This window comes from Dendrobates tinctorius, unplaced genomic scaffold, assembly GCF_039654945.1.
Source record: "Dendrobates tinctorius isolate UK_male_01 unplaced genomic scaffold, ASM3965494v1 ptg000149l, whole genome shotgun sequence".
Taxonomy (NCBI): Eukaryota; Metazoa; Chordata; class Amphibia; order Anura; family Dendrobatidae; genus Dendrobates; species Dendrobates tinctorius.
Window position 1 is genome coordinate 480722 of NW_027361816.1, and position 21641 is coordinate 502362.

A 21641-nucleotide genomic window follows, 5' to 3' on the forward strand; every position below is an offset into this window, starting at 1 on the left:
CATTTCCGCATGGAGTCCCTCCGGTCCATCGTTGCATCCATGGAGCAGGGAGAATTCCTCGCCTCCATAGACATACAGGATGCGTATCTCCACATACCAATTGCTCCCGCCCACCAAAGGTTTCTCAGGTTCGCGGTCAACCAAAACCACTACCAGTTTGTCGCCCTTCCGTTCGGACTCGCCACGGCTCCAAGAACGTTCACCAAAGTCATGGCGGCCACCATGGACGTCCTGCACTCAAGAGGCATTCTAGTCGTCCCGTACCTGGACGACCTCCTCGTCAAGTCTCCCACTTTCAAAGACTGCGAGGTCAGTGTCTCAATCACTCTAGACACTCTGAGTCGCCTGGGATGGCTAGTCAACCTACAGAAATCGTCGACCATCCCAACTCGGACTCTAACATTCCTGGGAATGGTAATCGACACCACCAGGGGCCTGGTGCTCCTTCCCAAGGACAAGACACTGGCCATCCGTCTGGGAGTTCGCACACTCCTTCGCAGTCCTCCTCGATCTCTCCGGTTTGCCATGAGAATCCTCGGCAGGATGGCAGCAGCAATAGAGGCAGTGCCATTTGCCCAGTTTCACCTCAGGGTCCTTCAGCTAGCCATACTCAGATCTTGGGACAGGAACCCCTTCTCCCTCGACAGGGAGTTCAGGTTGACGTCATCGACCAGGAGGTCCCTGCACTGGTGGCTCAAACCAACCTCGCTTACACGAGGGAAGCCATTCCTCTCAGGACAATGGAAGATCCTGACTACCGATGCAAGCCTGACAGGCTGGGGGGCGGTACACCTACATCACAGGGCACAGGGCAAGTGGTCACCGAGGGAAGTGACATTGCCCATCAATGTTCTGGAAATCAGGGCCATTCTCTTGGCACTGAGAGCCTTTCATCACTTGCTTGCAGCCTCGCACATACGGATACAGTCGGACAATGCCACGGCTGTGGCATACGTGAATCACCAAGGCGGGACCCGCAGCGCCCAGGCAATGAGAGAAGTGGCTCATATCCTCCGCTGGGCGGAAGACACAAGGTCGGTTCTTTCTGCGGTACACATTCCGGGTGTAGAAAACTGGGAAGCCGACTTCCTCAGCAGGCAAGGAATGGACTCGGGGGAGTGGTCTCTCCATCCCGAGATTTTTTACCAGATCTGTCAACGATGGGGAACCCCGGATGTGGACCTAATGGCATCCCATCTCAATGCCAAGGTTCCCAATTTCATGGCCAGGACACACGACCCGCGGTCGCTCGGAGCGGATGCCCTGGTCCAGGACTGGTCCCAGTTCCGACTCCTGTACATTTTTCCACCCCTCCCCCTAATAGCCAGGGTCGTGAGGAAGGTCAAGCAAGAGGGAGTTCCGACCATCCTCATCGCGCCAGACTGGCCCAGACGTACTTGGTACGCCGACATCGTCCAACTTACGGCAGACGCCCCCTGGCGTCTACCCGACCGCCACGACCTTCTGTCTCAAGGTCCGTTCTTCCACCAGAATTCAGGGGCCCTCAATTTGACGGCATGGCCCTTGAAACCTGGATTCTAACCCAGGCAGGTTTTTCACCGGCAGTCATTGCAACTATGATCAGGGCAAGGAAGCCTGCCTCTGCCAAGCTCTATTATCGTACCTGGAGAGCCTTCTTTTCTTGGTGCGAATCTCATGGACAAGTCCCACTCCCTTATTACCTCCCGAAGGTACTAGGTTTTCTTCAATCGGGCCTAGATGCCAAGCTATCCTTAAGTTCGCTTAAGAGTCAGGTGTCGGCGCTTTCAGTCCTTTTTCAAAAGCGCATTGCTATTAAACCGCAAGTAAGGACTTTCATCCAGGGAGTTTCCCGATTGGTTCCTCCCTACAAACGTCCGATGGATACGTGGGACCTCAATCTGGTCCTGACAGCATTGCAAGCTCCATCCTTCGAACCTCTTAGAGAAGTTCCACTCTCCATTCTGTCTCAGAAAGTGGTTTTTCTAGTGGCTATCACCTCGTTACGCAGAGTGTCGGAATTGTCAGCACTTTCCTGCAGACGACCTTTCCTAGCCTTTCACCAGGACAAGGTGGTTCTCCGCACGGTACCATCCTTCCTTCCGAATGTTGTGTCCAACTTTCACCTTAACGAAGAGATTTCACTGCCTTCCCTTTGCCCGGTTCCGGTACATAGAGTGGAGAAGGCTCTGCATACGCTTGACCTAGTCAGGGCATTGCGGATTTATGTGTCCAGGACTGCACCTTTCCGGAAATCCGATTCCCTCTTCATTCTTACGGAAGGTAGTCGCAAGAGGTTGCCGGCTTCCAAGGCTACCCTTGCCAGGTGGATCAAGTCCACCATACATGAGGCCTACCGACTTAACAGTTCCCCTCTTCCGGCCGGTATCACGGCACACTCTACACGGGCAGTAGGGGCCTCCTGGGCCATTCGGCATCAGGCTTCGGCACAACAAGTGTGCAAGGCGGCCACTTGGACTAGCCTACACACGTTTACGAAACACTACAGTGTTCATACCCAGTCCTCAGCGGATGCGAGCCTGGGTAGACTGGTTCTGCAGGCGGCAGTACCCCAAGTCTAGGGGACTGTCGGCACAATATTCGTCCACTGCTTCCCACCAAGGGACTGCTTTGGGACGTCCCAAGGTTCTGTGTCCCCCAATTAGGCGACAGAGTAAAGGAGATTTTTGTGTACTCACCGTAAAATCTCTTTCTCTTAGCCTTTAATTGGGGGACACAGCTCCCACCCTGTTGCCCTTACGGGCCGTTGTTTCCTGTTGAGTTCTCATATTGTTCTTGAGCTCGTACATAGTAGCCTTCTTACAGGCATGGTTATGTTATTTGGTTACGTTCCTCCTTATGCTTTGGCACAAAACTGGAGAAGGCTGACGCCGTCCATGGGTGTATACTGCAGAGGAGGAGCCAAAGTTAATCTTTTTTCAGATTATGCATAGTGTCGCCTCCTAGTGGACAGCAGCATAACACCCAAGGTTCTGTGTCCCCCAATTAAAGGCTAAGAGAAAGAGATTTTACGGTGAGTACACAAAAATCTCCTTTTTATTTTCCCTCTAGGTCTCCTCTGATCGTGTCATGTTATCCTTCCTGTCATCCTACACTGGGGTTGTGGATTTCCTGCACTTGGAGTCCAAGAAAGTCAATTCTTACAAGAAAGATCAGATGGTATGTGTCCAGATCTGTTAATATAATTGTTGGCTTTTAAATCCACTATCTAATGACTGTTGGTCAGTTTTCTGTTCACCATTTTGCACAGGAGTTCTTACTCTTACTTTTCCTTTTGGTTTGTTGCTCTTTGGTCTCTTTTCACCCGGTATGGTACCATTACCGTATGTGTCGGGAGAACGTTCAGCAGCTGCGCTGAATTAATCCATAGGTCTCCATTCACTAGATGGCGGCCAGAAGATTCTCCTGCTGACCTCTGTCTGGACTGTATATGGCTCATGGATTATTTCTCAGACTATATCTACAAACTGCAAATAATCATGTCCGTCTCTAGCAGCATGGACCCCCATGGCCAATTACAGGGTGTAGGGGTTGCTAGTTGTCTTTGTGCTCCTACTCTCCAGTCTTTGAAGCTGTATACAGTCAATGGAAGATGAAATGCAAGTGTGTAAGTGAGGGAAAGGAAGTTCATGCACCTATAGTGCTGGTGGAATGTCGATGTAGAGAAATCAACCACTTCAAGGAAACCTGTCATGTCCAGAAATGTTATTCACTTGCAGATCTAGTGTTAATGTGCAGGGTAAATAGCATTACAATCCTGCCTGCCTTACTGGAAGCGCAGCTTCAGTGGAAAAAATTAAGTTCTATCCTCCCTGCTTCTGCTTACTTTGATTCATGGGGGCGGCTTATGTAAAGGTTACTGCCGATGATCATTACTAGGTGGGAGCGGCTGTAATCACTTCTTGGCTCTTTGATTGACAGCCTGCTTTGTAGTGTGTATGTACTGAGCAGGCTGTCAATCAAAGTGGAGGGGAGTGATTAGAGAGCGCTCACTGAGTAGTGAGAGGTGACTCAAGCACTCCGTGCACCGCCCCAGTAACTGCATGCAAGCTGCCGTAGGAAGGATATTTCTACCTATAGCCACTCTTCCAGTAAGGCAGATATGCAGGATTTAACCCTATATCTGCAGGTGACAGATTCCCTTTAAATGAAAAAGGGGATGACCAGTTGCAGAGCACGAGAATTAGGACAGTTATAGACTTGTCAGTGCACTAAAAGCCATTGGTGCAGGCTTTGTGTGAAAGGACAGGTACATCACTATTTGTATAAAACCAAAGAAACTTTTCATTTTTGCCAATGCAGTTTGTCTATTTAAAGGGGTTCTCCAGGATTAGAAGAAAGTAAATAACTAAAGTAAATGTCATTATAAACAATTTCTTAAATAAATTGAATTGGCAAATCCCAATCATTTTGCCTAGGGAGGTATTCACTACAGAATTACAATGGCCGTTGCCTTGTTTCACTTAAATATACCTGTCCTAAAATGTTAGGACAGGTGCCTGTGAGCATGTAATTTAGCAGGGGTTTTAGTACCAATATCAAAATATGGACTCTAAGCAGCAAATTGGTAAATAATGGATGTTTAAAATTTCACTTTTAATCAATTATTAAAAACAATTAAAGTGCCATCAACGAGGCATACAAAAGTGCTTGTGCATTGTGCAAATAAAAACAGCAACCTGTGCTAAGTCGCCTTTACTTCCCTTATTACAGGACAACAGATGTCAGGCAAATAATCCAATTCTATATTGCTGTACCTTGGTGTTCCCCTCCAAGTGCACCAGATATGCTTATCTCCACTTATTCTCGGATACTCCTCTTTTATATACCATCCATAGTGAGCTTATATAAATTGTAAACCACCAGTATAAAGGAGTCAGGGGTTCCTTCACCATTACTGCATTCATATTGCTTTCATGGTGCATAATAAAAATGTTACACTGTACTTATCTTAGGTATCGTGTGTCTCGTGGGCCTATAGAGACCCACGATACCTAAAGATAAGTACAGTGTATGCACTCCATAGGTCTTGTATATGCGACACTGGCTCACTGAGAGATGCTTATATAAATGTTTTAAGGCATTTATTTATGTTAGAGAAGTCCGTCCTATCCCTTAAGGACATAATATCTCACTGAAATTATTTATCATAGTATGGAGCTTGGTGGTTTACAATTTATAAAAGCTCACTATGGATGGTATATAAAAGAGGAGTATCTGAGAATAAGCGGAGATAAGCATATCTGGTGCACTTGGAGGGGAACACCAAGGTACAGCAACATAGAATTGGATTATTTGCCTGACATCTGTTGTCCTGTAATAAGGGAAGTAAAGGCGACTTAGCACAGGTTGCACAATGCACGAGCACTTTTGTATGGCACGTTGATGGCACTTTAATTGTTTTTAATAATTGATTAAAAGTGAAATTTTAAACATCCATTATTTACCAATTTGCTGCTTAGGACCTGTGAGCATGTGCAGTATGAAGCTCCACCTAATGTCATCTCTCGAAAGATGTGCTCCACTAAAACTGCTGGAGATAGCGGGGGGTGCTGAGGTAAGAAGAGGCTGCTCACACTGTTGTCCACCCAGTCTATATGATTTATAATATGATTTATACTGGAGATACCAGAGGTTCTGAGGTAAGAAGAGGCTGCTCACACTGCTGTCCACCATGTCTATCTGATTCAGTATTGGAGATACCAGGGGTGCTGAGGTAAGAAGAGGCTGCTCACACTGCTGTCCACCCAGTTTATATGATTTAATACTGGAGATACCAGCAGAGCTGAGGTAAGGAGAGGCTGCTTACACTTCTGTCCACCCTGTCTATAAGATCTAATGCTGGAGATACCAGCAGTGTTGAGGTAAAGAGAGGCTGCTCACCAGTGGCGTATCTAGGGGGGGCAGTCGGGGCAGTTGCCCCGGGCGCAGCCAGCAGGGGGGCGCAGTTGGGCCGCCTAATGCAGCGGTCCGCAGTGTCCTCCCTGGTGTCTGCGTTCTTCCGCCCCCCCTGGCCTGGGAGTCGGCGGTTCTCTGTGTCAGCTGTCAAGCTGACAGCCGGCGCAGAGAAGGAGCGCGTGCCGGCTCCCACGGAGCAATTGTACTGGCGTCTGTACAGACGCAGCTCTGATGCAGATGCAGCTCACAGCTCACAGATGCAGCTCTGACCGCCGGGTCAGAGCGACGTTAGCGGCGTGACCAGGTCATGTGATCATGCTGCTGACGTCACTCCCCGGCGCCCAGAGAGAACCCTGGTGGTAAGTGTGCTCCACTGTGGAGCTGAAGAACCACCGAAGATGGGAGATGGGGGGGATTTGTAGAGGGGATGGGGATTAATGTGTGGGGGGGATTTGTAGAGGGCATGGGGGTTAATATGTGGGGGGGTTAATGAATGGGGGTTAATGAGTGGGGATAAGGGTTAATGTGTGGGGGCATTAATGAGTGGGGGGTTAATGAATTGGGATGGGGTTAATGTGTGGAGGCGTTAATGAGTGTGGATGGGGGTTAATGAATGGGGGTTAATGAGTGGGGATAAGGGTTAATGTGTGGGGGCGCATTAATAAGTGGGGGGTTAATGAATTGGGATGGGGTTAATGTGTGGAGGGGTTAATGTGTGGGGGGTTAATGTGTGGGGGGATAAGGGGTAATGTGTGGGGGGATTAATGAATGGGGATGGGGGTTAATGTGTCTGGGGGTTAATGAGTGGGGATGGGGTTAATGTGTGGGGGTATTTGGAGTGGGGATGGGGGTTATTTAATGTGTGGGGGGATTTTGAGTGGTGATGGGGGTTGATGAGTGGGGATTGGGTTAATGTGTGGGGGGATTTGGAGGGGGGGGGGGCGCCGAACCGAATTCTTGCCCCGGGTGCTAGAAAGCCTAGATACGCCTCTGCTGCTCACACTGTTGTCCACCTTCTCTATCTGATCTAATACTGGAGATACCAAACGTGCTGAGGTAAGCAGAGGTTGCTCGCACTGCTTTCCACCATGTGTAGCTTAGCAACAATATAAGTATCTCCAAGTCACAACAGAGGATCTTCTGCACATCCTCAAATTCTCCTGTTCTAATATCCTAGGATGGGTTTCTGTAATTAAAACAAGGTGGTGGCCATTTTAATTCTATAGTGATTACTTCCTTAGACAAAATAATGTGATTTGCTAATTAAATGTATTTAGGAATTTTATTCTTTCCTCAGAGAACCCCCTTAGGAAAGAATATTTTATAGGGTAAATCCAGTCGACATTCGTTGCATAGATTGGTACTAATGACATTTTCACTAAATTTCTCCTTTTAGATTTGCAGAGAACATGTTTGGTTTTGTATGTAACCTACATATCCTTAGTTTTTAGCTTTTTTTTTTGTACAGTTTCATACCTGCTTATTCTTCCTGGAAATATCAGTGTTGGGACAAACCTTATTGATGAGGGGTTGTGACACCAGTTGTCAATCTATTTATGCATTTTCCGGAGCAATAACTGAGGAGCTACATGATGCTCCAGTAGCTCAAGAATTGTGTTTTGCTATTGAACCCCGGTCATGTCAGAGAGCCGACAGGTCGTCTTTAGTTTTCACTACGATTAAAACTAGAACTAAAGTCTCTTTCCTTCCTCCAGGTGAAAGCTTGTATCTTGTGGATTGACCGATCTTCCAAGGCCATTCGTCTGACCCTTCAGAAGTGCTTCTTGCAGCCCGGGATCTCCGTCATGCAGCTGAGCAGTGATTGGATCGGCACATTGCACGAGCGCTGCACAGTGACGGCATTACACAAGCGTGCGGGGGCGGTGTTTGACTTGGATGGAGAAACCTTTGGATTTTCACTTGTAAGTCCTGAGCAATAACTAAAAGTTAATGACTCCATATTGGTGGGGGCAGGGATGCTTGGTATGAAGGCGCTCAAGCATTTGAGATATTTGTGGCATACGACATATATCGCCTGTATGCCTGATGGGTGCGAGTTCTGACCTATCTATGCTAATGGAAAAAAAAAAAACAACATCCAGTGACCCCTTTTTTGTTGAAAAGGGGAGTGTTATGGAACGGGCATAGCAAACATTGCGTGGTCCTATTCATAGCGCCCACTGCCAGGAACTACACACAAGTTTTGGATAAGTCCTAACTCATATGAGCATGTACGGACTGAAAGCCCAGTCTGGCGGTGGTGTTCCTGTCCCTAAACTGGCAGCCTCACATGTGCCTATGAGTTTGAGTCAGGAAACCCGTCTGGGCATTGCAGTCTGTGTACGCTAGTGTGAACGCAGCCTTATGGTAAGTAGCTGCAGAGTCTCCCTCTGATTGTATACAGGCTACTAATTTCAATAAAAACTAATGATGAGTGAACGTGCTGGGATAAGGTGTTATCTGAGAATGCTCATGTGCTAACCGCGTGTCTCCGGTGTGCTCGAAAAATGTCAAAATCACTCCGTTAGCACACGAGCATGTTCGCTCATCACTAATAAAAGCTACAATTCTTAATTTTGCTGAATTTTTTTTTTTTTTTTTTTTTTTTTTCAATATGTGACAATCCAGAAATTGTCTTGCGTGTGGATGCGATGCCCACCCTGTTCTTACCGTTATACTCTTCTACTCTTTAATAAGTCTTGAGAATCATGGGCTCTGCTTTTCAGACATGTTTCTCGTTATACATCGGGGTGATCCCTGCGTCTTGCATGTAAACTCAGCCATCACTTACTGAATCCATTATATCTTATGGCGCTTTTTGCTTTTTTTTTGTCTTACAGAAAAAAGATCTTGCTTTAACAAAGTTAAAAACTGTGCAAAAGTTCAAAGAAGGCACAGTCCATAAGGGGCGAATTATAGAGTTTAGTCCTATGGATCAGACACTCCTGCTGTCCTTTAAAAAGTAAGTCGCTGCTTATTGTAGACACTTTGTCGGGTTTTTAGTGTCTACGTCGGACTGTATTCAGACCTTACATCCAACATAGTCGCTTCAGGAAATGGAGCCTGCAAGATGATGCTTTGGAATCCGTCTGACCTCTTTTCTATTGGTGTCTGTCTTTTTCTCTGGACTCAATAGCGTAGTAGGCTGCTGTGAAAAAGAAAACCATGTTTCAATATTCATGTCAATGGTTACATCAGGGAAACGCCTGAATACTGTTTTTCTAGTATTCAGATGGAACCCGGTGATTGTGTTTCATTGCCCGTTCAGTTCTCAATGTGAATGCAGCCTTAAGCTATGTGCACACTTTTTTTTATTTTAGCCTTATTTATTTATTTTTTTCCTTGCAGAGAGGTTCTGGAAGATGCTTACTTGCGACTTGAAGATGTGCAGGTTGGACAAGTTCTGGAGGTAAGTCTAAATCCAGTGCTCACTGATTCGCAGTAGTAAAGTTTATGTAGGTGTTATCAGAGTTGAGCAAAAAGATTTGAAAGCCTCTGGTCCTGCACTCACGTCAGTAGTCCGTTTCTGCCTGACCAGAATACTATGTACCCCGTACTACCTGCAACATCCCCAGCGCCTCTTCTGATTAATAGTCCTGGCGACATCTTTACATTGCAACGCACTCATTATATCTCACTGGTCTGCTGTTTAGAAGAGACACCAGGGATGTTGCAGGTAGTAGGGGATTAGCAGTTTGCCAAAGTCTTGAGATGGGGGGTGCCTTACTTAATTCTAGTATCTCAGCACCAGATTCGGAAGCTCCACATTGAGTTTGGGTTTGTCACAGGAGAGACCCTTGTGTGTCAGATGTGTTTGTGTAAAGGGGGCTCTCTGACTTCTCATTTCAGTAGCTGTCAGCGCTCTTTTCTGTCACGTCCTATGTGTGGATAGAAAAGGGGGCTGGCTGAACCTTAGGAAACTATACTTGGGGATTCAACATAGTTCTGGGGAGTTGGGGGGGAAGAGCAATTTTGTCCTTAGACGCCGCTAAGGCGTTCGATAGTCTGGAGTGGGGTTTTTTGTGGGCGGTACTTTGGAAAATGGGCTTTGGACACAGATTTATAAATTGGGTGAGGCTGTTATATGGCTCGCCGGTGGTGAAGGTTGGGGATAATGGCAGGGTCTCTGAGTCTTTTCCTCTTGGGAGAGGTACTAGACAGGGGTGCCCGCTCTCGCCCTTGCTATTTGCTACTGCGGTGGAGCCATTGGCAGTTGCAATTCGGAAGTCCAGAGAAATAATGGGATTCAGATGTGGAACTGTGGAGTTGAGGATATCATTGTACGCGGATGATTTACTTCTATATTTAGATAAGGTACATTCCTCGATTTTGCCGGCAATGGAGGTCATTCGAGAATTTGGGCTGAGGTCTGGTCTTCGGATTAATTGGTCCAAATCAGCTTTAATGCCGATAGACCCTCTCCTGGCGGATTTCTCAGATTTGCAGATACCGGTCCCTGTAGTTCGGAGGTTTAAGTATCTGGGTATAATTGTTATTCCTGCCCCGAAGGATTTTCGGGCTCTGAATCTGGAGCCCCTGTTGCAGCGATTTAGAGCAAAAGTACATACTTGGTGTCGCCTGCCGTTGTCGAATATTTGTAGATCTAACTTAATCAAAATGGTAATGATGCCACAATTATTATATTTGATACATAATTCTCCGGTGTGGATCTGTAGGGACTTTTTTGCAAAAATAAATACATTATTCCGGGAATTAATTTGGAAGAAAAAACAGGCTAGGATTCGCTTGGAGATACTGCAGCGAGGGAAGGAGGAGGGAGGATTGGCGGTGCCAAACCCATTCATATACTTTATGGCCTCCCAGATGCAACATCTTAAGGGTTGGGGTAGAGACGGGGCGTGTGACAATGGTGGTGATATTGTGAGGGAAGGATCGGTATGGAAATATCCAGGGTGCCGGTTGGAGGTGGGAAGACGGCAGATAAATGGGGCACGATACCCCACGTTGGCTATGATTTTCAGGGTGTGGGATAGGGGTAAGTCTCTTTTGAAGATAAATGGGCCTATGGAATTGTGGCCATTGTGGCGAAATCCGGATTTGCAAGAGATCAAAAAGCTGGTGGGGTTCGGAAGATGGGAAGATAAAGGGATTTATCTGGTGTCACAAATTTTGCAAAATAATACTCTTAAGAGTTTTGAACAATTGAGAACAGAATTTCACCTCCCGCACGTCTTCTTTTATCAGTACTTACAGCTAAGACATGCATTGGAAAAACAGAGAAGGACAAATCCGGTGATAGTGACACATAATCAAACACTACTTATGCTGCTTACATCTGAGTCTTCTAGGGGACTTATCTCTGAATTATATAAAAGATTATTGCCTGCCCATCTGGAGACATATCCACTGACTGCTGCTAAGAATAAGTGGGAACGGGACGTTGGCCCCCTGACGGAGGACCAGTGGTCCGATATTCTAGAACAGGTCCCTAAAATGGCGGTTTCTGAGTGCCAGCGGCTTTCGCAAATATATCTCATTCACAGGGTATATAAAACACCCAGCTTATTATTTAAAATGGGACTTAGGCCCAATACACAATGTGTTAGGTGTGGGCAGGATGATGCCCACTTGATGCATGTTATGTGGGAGTGCGGGCACATTGGGGATTTCTGGAGGCAGACCCTGGGACTCATAGCCCAAGTATACCATATCACAATACGACCGTCACCTCGTCTATGTTTGTTGAATTTGTGGGAGGAGGGGGTTGACCCGGACTCTGCAGTGGCCCTGGGAATAGCACGCATCCTGTATCAGGCAAGAAAGATACTTGCATATCATTGGTTGGATCCTATGCCACCAACATTGTCAGAGCTTAAAAATAAACTAAATAATGTCATCAGATTGGAAAGGGGGGCTTATTTAAAAAGAAATGCATTAAGAAAGTTTTACAAAATTTGGCAGCCATGGATGGAGTCACCGGGTCTCCCCTCGGGCGCACTGGTACGGGATGCGATGTTGGACCAGTTGCTGTTGTGCTTGCGATGAGGGGATGCTTGGGGGGTGAAAATAAAGTCTAGTGCCCTTTGTGGCGAAGTAGATTTTGAGTGGCGCGGTGGGAGGGGGCTGGGGTGGATTGGACCTGATATGCGGGGGGGGGGGGGGGCGAAATATGATGCGGAGTGGCGCGGCTGGCGGGGATGGTTTTCCCGCTGAAATGAGGCACTGATGTATAATTTTGATTTTTGTTTATTTGTGGAGCCATGTTGTTTATAGGCTCAATTTTATGCAAATATCTGTGTTTTGAGATTTCTTCTTTTTATTTATTCTTACACAGGAAGAGTTTTACCCTTTAAATAATATCTGCTCTCAATGTAATTTTTACTAGCTATATAAGATGTCATTCTTTCTGTATTGATTCCTGAATGTTTAATAAAAAAGATCTGATTCAAAAAAAGAAAAGGGGGCTGGCTGAGCTGTTGAAATAAACCAAAAGGGGCGTCAGAGTATTTGCTGGTCAGTAAGGGTTGGCCTTATTGCTGCTTTCAGGATCGATGGGAAAGGAGACTCAAGGGTAGTTAGTGATGAGCGAACATGCTCGGATAAGGAGTTTACTCTGTCGCCTCATTGGGGGACACAGAACCATGGTGTTATGCTGCTGTCCACTAGGAGGCGACACTATGCATAATCTGAAAAAGATTAACTTTGGCTCCTCCTCTGCAGTATACACCCCTGGACGGCGTCAGCCTTCTCCAGTTTTTGCTTAGTGTCGCAGGAGGCACGCCTAAGAATTTTTTTTTTACTCCGTCTTTTTCCTGGATTTTTTTCCAAAGGACTACAGATGAAGAAAAGCGGGTCTCCAGCGAGACTCCCGGCATGGCTCCCTCCTCGGTCCCCCATTAGGGGTACCCGGTTGAGGTCGAGGTGGCTATTCCCCATGTCGCTCCCTCCCCAGTCCCTCGGGTACTGGTTCGAGGTCGAGACCCCCCTCCTTCCTCAGTTCCGTCTGGGTCGAGGTCGAGGCGACGATGAAGCCCCCTGACGGTGACAGCAGCACCCTCCCTAATCCCCCTCTGGGGGTATTAGGTTGAGACACCGCAGGTAGGGCCTGTACCAGGCACCAGGGACCCCAGTCCACCTGTGGGCTCCTTTTGGGACCGGGGGAGGTGCAGAAAGGCATGGCACTTATCAGAGACCGGGTTCCCGGCGCCCCGGTCTCTGCGGCAGCAGTAGCTATATAGCGCCCCAATGGAACCCTCCACAGGGCCCCAGTCACGCGCATGGCCCCACCGCCAGCCTTCCTTTCATTCTGGGGGAGTCTGGTTTAAATCCGACCCCCCCCCCCCCCCCCGGACGACCGCGCCGTCCTGGAGCCCTGCTGGGCAGGAGACCTCATATTTAGGCCCCATTCCCGCCCCCCGGATGACGAAAATGACACTGTAGTGTCATAGAAGGGGCGGATCGAGGCAGGAAGGGCGCGCTTTTACATAGCTCAGCGCGCCCTTTTCCAGCTCTCCGCCCCCTTCCCTCTCCACTTCAGAAGCCGGTGGCCATCTTGCTGCACCTGAAGGAAGGCAGAACAGCAGTCTCTGGGGGGCACAGGACGTGGGACTTATCAGCGCTGGACCTAAGGGAGAGCACCGGTGGGGTAAGATCACAGCTGGGTTCTTTGTACTCAGCTGTGAATTCCTATAACCTATAGCGCTCTCCTACTATTTTCCTCTGCGTAGAGACCCCTGTAGGGCCTCCACTAATCAGCCTAGGTACTATGTCGGGCTCAAGGAAAAGAACCAGGCAAGACTGCTTTTATGCAGTATGCACAGCCTGCAAGGCCACTCTCCCCAGCGGCAGCACGTACCCGCACTGCCGGGATTGTACCCAAAAAACAGGATCAGAACCCCAAGAAGTCCCTACCAACGCTTCTGCGACCGCTACTGCGCCGGAATGGGCGACTCAGATGTCGCAGTCTTTGACACAGTCTATAGATAACCTGACCTCCACATTACTGCAGGCTCTGCAGGTTCATGTCTCGGCTTTGAACGTTACCCAGCAAAGGGACGTCCGGTCTCATGAACAGGGCGCTTCCGACAGTTCGAGGCGTAAGCGGACCCACAGGTCGCGTTCATCTGCGTCCTCACATAGCAATAGGTCTTCCCCCTCCAGGGAAAGACACAGTTGCCTCAGGTCACCGAGGCCGTCCCCTGATAGAGAAGGACAATGCGGATCTCCACAACGATCCCAGACCACGGGAAACCTCCGCTCTAGTTCGCCCGCTAGGGAGCTCCTTAGCGATGCGCAAGACTCAGAGGGCATATGTGACTCCAATTCAGATAACGAAACAGAGAACGCTTTGCTCCCTTGCCCCCCTAGCAATACTGCGGTAGTTGAGGATATCGTCTCTTCCATCCTTCGGGTGCTGGACATTTCAGATCCAACCCCGGAAGCACCAGAACACAAGATTTCCTTTGAAAGTGTTCAGAAACCATCGAAGGTCTTCCCTAATCACCCGGAATTTCAAAAAATCCTATCTAAGCATTTTTCGCAGCCTGAGAAAAAATTCGCCAATCGCAAGTATTTGGAAGCAAAATACCCCTTTCCACAGAAAGACACCAAGGATTGGACAGATCCGCCTGAAGTGGACCCTCCAGTCTCTAGACTAGCAGCACAAACGCTTCTCTCGCTGCCGGACAGTTCAACCCTCAATGACACAGCAGACAGACAAGTAGAACGCATGGCTCGTTCAATCTTTGAAGCGGCAGGTGCCTCTCTGGCTCTCGCATTTGCTTCAGTTTGGGCAGCCAAGGCCATCATGGCCTGGGCTGATCTATTGCAAAAGGGCCTTCAAGCTTCAAATCCTCAGCTGGCGGACCAGGCAGTGCAAATTGCAGTAGTGGCAGATTACATGGTCCATGCAGCGTTGGACTCTGCAAGAGGGATAGCGGGAATAGCATCAAACGCCATCACAATCCGGCGTATTCTCTGGCTAAGAGAATGGAAAGCGGATGCGGCCTCAAAAAAGTCCCTAAAAAATCTCCCGTACTTCAGTGGCTGTCTTTTCGGTGAAAACTGGATACAATGATATCCAATGCTACCGGGGGCAAAAGTACTTCCCTCCCTCAACTAAGACCAAAACGCACGTTTAGAAAACGTAATCAATCTCGTTTCCGATCCTTTCGGAATTCTTCGGGCTGGTCCGTCTCAGCCCAGCACAAAACCGTAATCGTTCCCCCCCGCAGGGACAACACGCGTGCGGCACAGAGGCCGGACAGGAACTGGCAGTCAAAGGCAAGCCAGGCAAAATCTAAAGGAGGAAAACCTCAGACTTTTCCCTCATCTTGACTCATTCCCTCTGGAAGACACCCCACTTGTAGGCGGACGACTGCTACTCTTTCAGCAGGTCTGGCTGCCTATTACAGAAGACAAGTGGGTCAAGGAAATAGTGTCTTCAGGATACAAAATCGAGTTTACTACCAGCCCACCGCACAGGTTTTTTCCCTCTGTCCCTCCAAAATCCCTGCTCAAAGCTCAGGCCTTCCGTCAAGCGGTTTCTTCCCTCCTGCAAGCAGGAGTCATAGTGCCAGTCCCAGCAGAAGAGCGCTTCCGAGGGTTCTACTCCAACCTGTTCGTGGTGCCCAAGAAGGGAGGCAGCGTCCGACCCATACTAGACCTCAAGCAACTCAACAAGTATGTTCGAGTTCGTCACTTCCGCATGGAATCCCTCCGGTCAATCGTTGCGTCCATGGAAAAAGGAGAATATCTCGCCTCCATAGACATACAGGACGCATACCTGCATATACCGATTGCCCCGCCCATCAGAGGTTTCTCAGATTCGCAATCAACCAAGACCATTACCAGTTTGTGGACCTCCTGTTCGGTCTCGCCACGGCTCCCAGAACATTTACAAAGGTCATGGCAGCTACCATGGACGTTCTGCACTCCAGAGGCATAGTAGTCGTTCCATACCTGGACGACCTTCCCATCAAGACCCCCACCCTCAAGGACTGTGAGGTCAACGTCTCGTTCACGATCGACACTCTGAGGCGCCTGGGATGGTTAGTCAATTTACAGAAGTCCTCGACTACCCCGAGTCAGTCTCTGACCTTCCTGGGGATGCTATTCGACACCTCCAAGGGTCTGGTGATTCTCCCCAGGGACAAGGCACTGGCTCTCTGTCTGGGAGTTCACACACTCCTCCGCAAGTCCCCCAGATCTCTCCGGTATGCCATGAGAGTACTTGGCAGGATGGCAGCAGCAATGGAGGCGGTACCATTTGCCCAGTTTCACCTCAGACCCCTTCAACTGGCCATCCTCAAGTCCTGGGACAGGAATCCGTTCTCCCTCGACAGGGAGTTCCGGTTATCAGCAAACACCAGGAGGTCCCTGCACTGGTGGCTCGAGCCAACCTCGCTTGCAAGGGGAAAATCCTTTCTCTCCGGTCAATGGAAGGTTTTGACCACCGACGCAAGCCTTATGGGTTGGAGCGCGGTGCACCTACATCACAGAGCGCAAGGCAGGTGGTCACCAAGGGAATCGACCATGCCCATCAACATCCTGGAAATTCGGGCCATCTTCCTGGCGTTGAAAGCCTTCCATCACTTGCTAGCAGACTCTCATATCAGAGTACAGTCGGACAATGCCACGGCAGTGGCATACGTGAACCATCAAGGCGGCACCCGGAGCATCCAGGCGATGACCGAAGTAACATGTATCCTACAATGGGCGGAGGCTGCAAGGTCGGTACTCTCCGCGGTCCACATTCCGGGAGTGGACAACTGGGAAGCCGACTATCTCAGCCAACAAGGAATGGACTCGTGGAAGTGGTCTCTCCATCCCGAAGTCTTCTGTCAGATCTGTCATCGTTGGGGGAACCTGAACGTGGATCTGATGGCATCCCATCTCAATGCCAAGGTTCCCAATTTCATGGCCAGGACGCGCGATCCGCGGTCGCTCGGAGCAGATGCCCTGGTTCAGGACTGGACCCAGTTCCAGCTTCTGTACATTTTTCCACCCCTCCCCCTGATCTCCAGAGTCCTGAGGAAGATCAAACAAGAGGGTGCTCCCACCATTCTGATCGCTCCAGACTGGCCCAGGTGTACATGGTACACCGACGTCGTGCAAATCACAGCAGACGCTCCCTGGCGTCTCCCCACACGTCCCGATCTCCTGTCACAAGGCCCGTTCTTCCACCAGAACTCAGGGGCTCTCAATTTGACGGCGTGGCCATTGAGACCTGGGTTTTGACACAAGCAGGTTTTTCACCGGACGTTGTTAAAACCATGATCAGGGCTCGAAAGCCAACTTCAGCCAGGATTTACTATTGTACCTGGAAGGTTTTCTTCACATGGTGCGAATCTCGTGGGCAGATCCCACTTCCCTATTCTCTTCCAAAGGTCCTCGGTTTCCTTCAGTCAGGCCTGGACGCCGGGCTATCCCTGGGCTCGCTGAAGAGCCAGGTATCAGCGCTTTCAGTGCTCTTTCAGAGGCGTATTGCTAACAAGCCACAAGTGAAGACTTTTCTCCAAGGGGTTTCCCGATTTGGTTCCCCCCTACAAACGTCCGTTGGAGACGTGGGACCTCAACCTAGTCTTGACAGCACTACAGTCACCTCCTTTTGAACCCCTTAGGGTGGTCTCACTCCGCTTTCTATCACAGAAAGTGGTTTTCCTGGTGGCAATCACCTCGCTACGCAGGGTGTCTGAACTTTCAGCTCTTTCCTGCAGACAACCCTTCCTGGTTTTTCATCAGGACAAGGTGGTTCTCCGTACAGTTCCATCCTTCCTTCCGAAGGTCGTGTCCAGCTTCCACCTCAATGAGGAAATATCACTACCGTCTCTTTGCCCGGCTCCCGTTCATAGGGTAGAGAAGGCTCTGCATACGCTTGACCTTGTCAGGGCATTGCGTATTTACGTGTCTAGGACTGCTCCCTTCCGGAAGTCTGATTCACTTTTCCTTCTTCCAGAAGGCGATCGCAAGGGCCTACCGGCTTCCAAAGCCACCCTTGCTAGGTGGATCAAGTCCACCATTCAAGAGGCTTACCGCCTCAATAATTCTCCCCTTCCGGCCGGTATCACGGCACACTCTACGCGGGCGGTAGGGGCCTCTTGGGCCATTCGGCATCAAGCCTCGGCACATCAAGTGTGTAAGGCAGCCACTTGGACTAGCCTGCACACATTTACAAAACACTACAGAGTGCATACCCAGTCCTCAGCGGATGCGAGCCTGGGTAGACGGGTCCTGCAGGCGGCAGTACCCCAAGTCTAGGGGACTGTCAGCACAATATTCGTCCACTGCTTCCCACCCAGGGACTGCTTTGGGACGTCCCACGGTTCTGTGTCCCCCAATAAGGCGACAGAGTAAAGGAGATTTTTGTGTACTCACCGTAAAATCTCTTTCTCTTAGCCTTTAATTGGGGGACACAGCTCCCACCCTGTTGCCCTTGCGGGCCGTTGTTACGGTTGGGTTCTCATATTGTTGTTTGAGCTTGTTTATAGTAGCCTTTTTTACAGGCATGGTTATGTTTCTGGTATATTCCTCCTAATGCTTTTGCGTCCAGGGGTGTATACTGCAGAGGAGGAGCCAAAGTTAATCTTTTTCAGATTATGCATAGTGTCGCCTCCTAGTGGACAGCAGCATAACACCCACGGTTCTGTGTCCCCCAATTAAAGGCTAAGGGAAAGAGATTTTACGGTGAGTACACAAAAATCTCCTTATCTGTCCATGCTCATGTGCTAACCGCGGGACTTTGGCGTGCTCGAAAATATGAGTCCCCGTGGCTGCATGTCTCGCAGCTGTTCGACAGGCACAGCACATGCAGGTTGTCTAATAACCGCGGGGACTCGGAACAAATTTCTCTATCGCTTCATTGGGGTACACAGAGACCATGGGTGTATGCTGCTGCCACTATGCACAAAAAAAGTTAGCTCCTCCTCCGCAGTATACACCCCACCAACCGGCAGGAATTTCCCCAGTTTAGCTTAGTGTCAGTAGGAGGTGGACACGGGTCTTTTATTAGACCCATATGTACCTCGGTGTGCGTCGTTCCTTTTCAGGGTCCCGGAGGGATACAGTGTGATCAGTCACAACCGTACTCCCACAAAGAGACTGAGTACGGCATATACTGCCACCCCGTATCCTCATAGCTCTCCGCAGCAGGACCAGGAGCTTTGCACAGGTGCGTGCCAGCTATACGGATGGTCCTTGCCCCCCGCCTCCCACCCACTCCACACCCACCCACTCCACACCCACCCACAATAAAGGTACCTTTATTGAAGACACCACTGGAGGATTCTTCGGAGCGGCACATGGCAGTGCCGCAGGGTCCTCAGCTGCCTGCGCCTCCCGGCAGCCGCCACACTTTCTATTGCGCCACATGCCAGGCCCCGGCTGCAGTGCCGGCCTTGTCCCCCCCCCCCCGCCCTCATTCTTATGCGGTCGTGTCCTGAGGGCTTTTTTCGGGCGGCGGTTTCTTCTTGGGTGGCCGTGGCAGCGCTGCAGGACTTCCGCGCCGCCCCGCTCTGACAGGCGGCCGCCGATACTAATTTAGTCCCCGGCTTCATTTCGGGCCTACTCGGCCGTCGCGACCACGCCCCCCGCCCTCTCTTATAGGCGGGTTGCTCTCCCGCCCGTTCTAGGACCACCCACCCTCCTAGTCTGTAGCTGGGCAGCGGGCGGTCTTCTCTTCGGGTCAGGCGGCTAGCTCCGCCCTTCTTCTCTCCTGAACCGCGCGTTCCTTTTACCTCAGGCTGCCGCCATCTTTGCAGCCTGTCATCCGGACGCCTTTGAAGACACCGGGCAGCGGAAAGGGGTTCCTCGTTATCCTCTACTGCGGCCCTGCATCTCAGACGAGCTGGGCACATCGCCTTTCTGGCCACCGGACTGTGAGTAGCTCTGCAACTGCAGACTGACACCCTCCTCTTCCTTCTTTCCCTCAACCTTCCGGCATCTCCTCGGGGTTCTTTCTTCTTTTCTTTCATTATGTCTAACCCCAAACCGGAACGTGCCCGTCCGCCAGCACAGAGCTTCCGCGCTGCAACTTTCCCACTCCCCTCGGCTTAGGCTGCAGTAATCCCATTCAGCCTGATGCCGTCCAGGAACCATCTATTGCGCCACGTGAGTGTGAACCCTCCCACTCCTGGCTAGGCCTCTTCTCTATCACAATCAGTGGCGGACCTCACCAGGGTGTCTCAGTCCCTAGTGGCCGTTCTTGATAAGTTGTCCCTGGACACTTCTGCAGGGTCCAGCAGGTCGCAAGGGGTTCCATCTGAGCCAGCCAGCAGAAGCTGCAAAAGACCCAGGCAGGATCTCCGGCCGGAATCCTCTCCTGACCTGGTCTCTCCACATAGTCCTTCCCAGCAGTCGCCTTCCCGTGCCTCCTCACCCGAGTCAGGTGAAGCGTTTTCGGACGCGTCATCCGAAGAGATTTTAGAGCTGGATTCGGACCAGGACGCGGACATGAAGGTTACGGTACAGAACCTCATTGCTGCGATTAACCACACCTTCGAAATACAGACTCCCCTGCGAAACTCTCAGATCAGGAGGTTTCGTTCAGACGGGCAGAAACACCTTCCAGAGTCTTCGCCTCCCACTCTGAGTTTGGCAAGATCCTTACCAGGGAGAGAGAAAATCCGACCAGACGCTTTCAAAGAGGGAAGCGCCTCGGCGTGCTCTATCCATTTTCAAAAGAGCTCACCGACAAGTGGTCGGCTTCCCCCTCTGTAGACGCTCCCGTGTCCAGACTATCTTAACAACACGGTCCTCCCGATTTCAGGTGTGGCGTCGCTAAAGGATTCTAATGACAGAATTATAGAATCCTTAGCAAAGTCAGTATTCGAAGCGGCTGCGGCGGCGCTAAGCCCAGCCTTCGCTTCATCTTGGGTAGCAAAGGCCATAGCTACTTGGGCAGAGGATCTCCGCAAGGGCATCCTAGATAAAGCCCAACCAGAGCAATTGGCCGAACTGGCCAACCAGATCTCCCATGCAGGGGATTATCTGCTCTCTGCCTCCTTGGATGCCGCGTCTTGCGCGGCTCAGGCGTCCAGCAACGTGATGACAATCCGGCGTACAATTTGGCTCAAGGCTTGGCAGGCGGATTTGTCTTCAAAAAAGTCCCTTACCAATCTGCCTTTTCAGGGAGCGTGTCTCTTTGGATCCCAGCTGGACCAGATTATTAGGGACACTACTGGAGGCACAAGTTCCCTCCTCCCTCAGTCCAAGCCTCGTAGGCCTCCGCTAAGGCGTCAGTTTCGGCCCTTTCGGTCTACCAACAGAGGCCGCAGGCACGCCAGGATAGAAAGAAGGTCTCCTTCAGACCCACTCCCTCCTGGCAATCTCACTCATCCCAGGGCAGATCCTCCAGGTCCAGATCTGGTCGGTCCACATCAGCATGACTATCAAGGAAGTCCCGAGGGTCCTTCCCAACTGGGCGGTTGACTCCTTTTCTACAGAGACGTCTGGCTTGCCTCAGTAGAGGACGCTTGGGTCAGGGAAGTTGTATCCTCAGCATACAAGATAGTTTGTTTCTCTTCCCCGGGATCGTTTCTTAGAGTCCCTCCAAAAGACCCTGCCTTAGTTCCGGGTTTCTTTGCATCCATCACCTCTCTCCTCAGTTCCGGGGTGATTTTGTCCGTTCCCGAATCAGAATGTTTCACAGGGTTTTAATCAAACCTGTTTGTAGTGCCGAAAAAAGACGATGCAGTTCGTCCCATCCTGCATCTCAAGTTTCTGAACAAGAGGGTCCGATTGCGTCATTTCAGGATGGAGTCTCTTCGGTCGGTAATCGCTTCCAT

The 21641-nt window shown here is 50.0% G+C and overlaps 1 protein-coding gene across 2 annotated transcripts in view; it reads left to right on the forward strand.

The window, feature by feature from the left end:
- The window catches only part of PDCD11 (programmed cell death 11), an 84141-nt gene that overhangs the window by 15201 nt on the left and 47299 nt on the right, over positions 1-21641 (forward strand). For both annotated transcript variants that reach the window (XM_073546565.1, XM_073546566.1), the window contains 4 exons: positions 3052-3159; positions 7614-7820; positions 8739-8860; positions 9247-9307. In XM_073546565.1, the coding sequence (XP_073402666.1) occupies positions 3052-3159; positions 7614-7820; positions 8739-8860; positions 9247-9307 (498 nt within the window). The remainder of the gene's footprint in view (positions 1-3051; positions 3160-7613; positions 7821-8738; positions 8861-9246; positions 9308-21641) is intronic.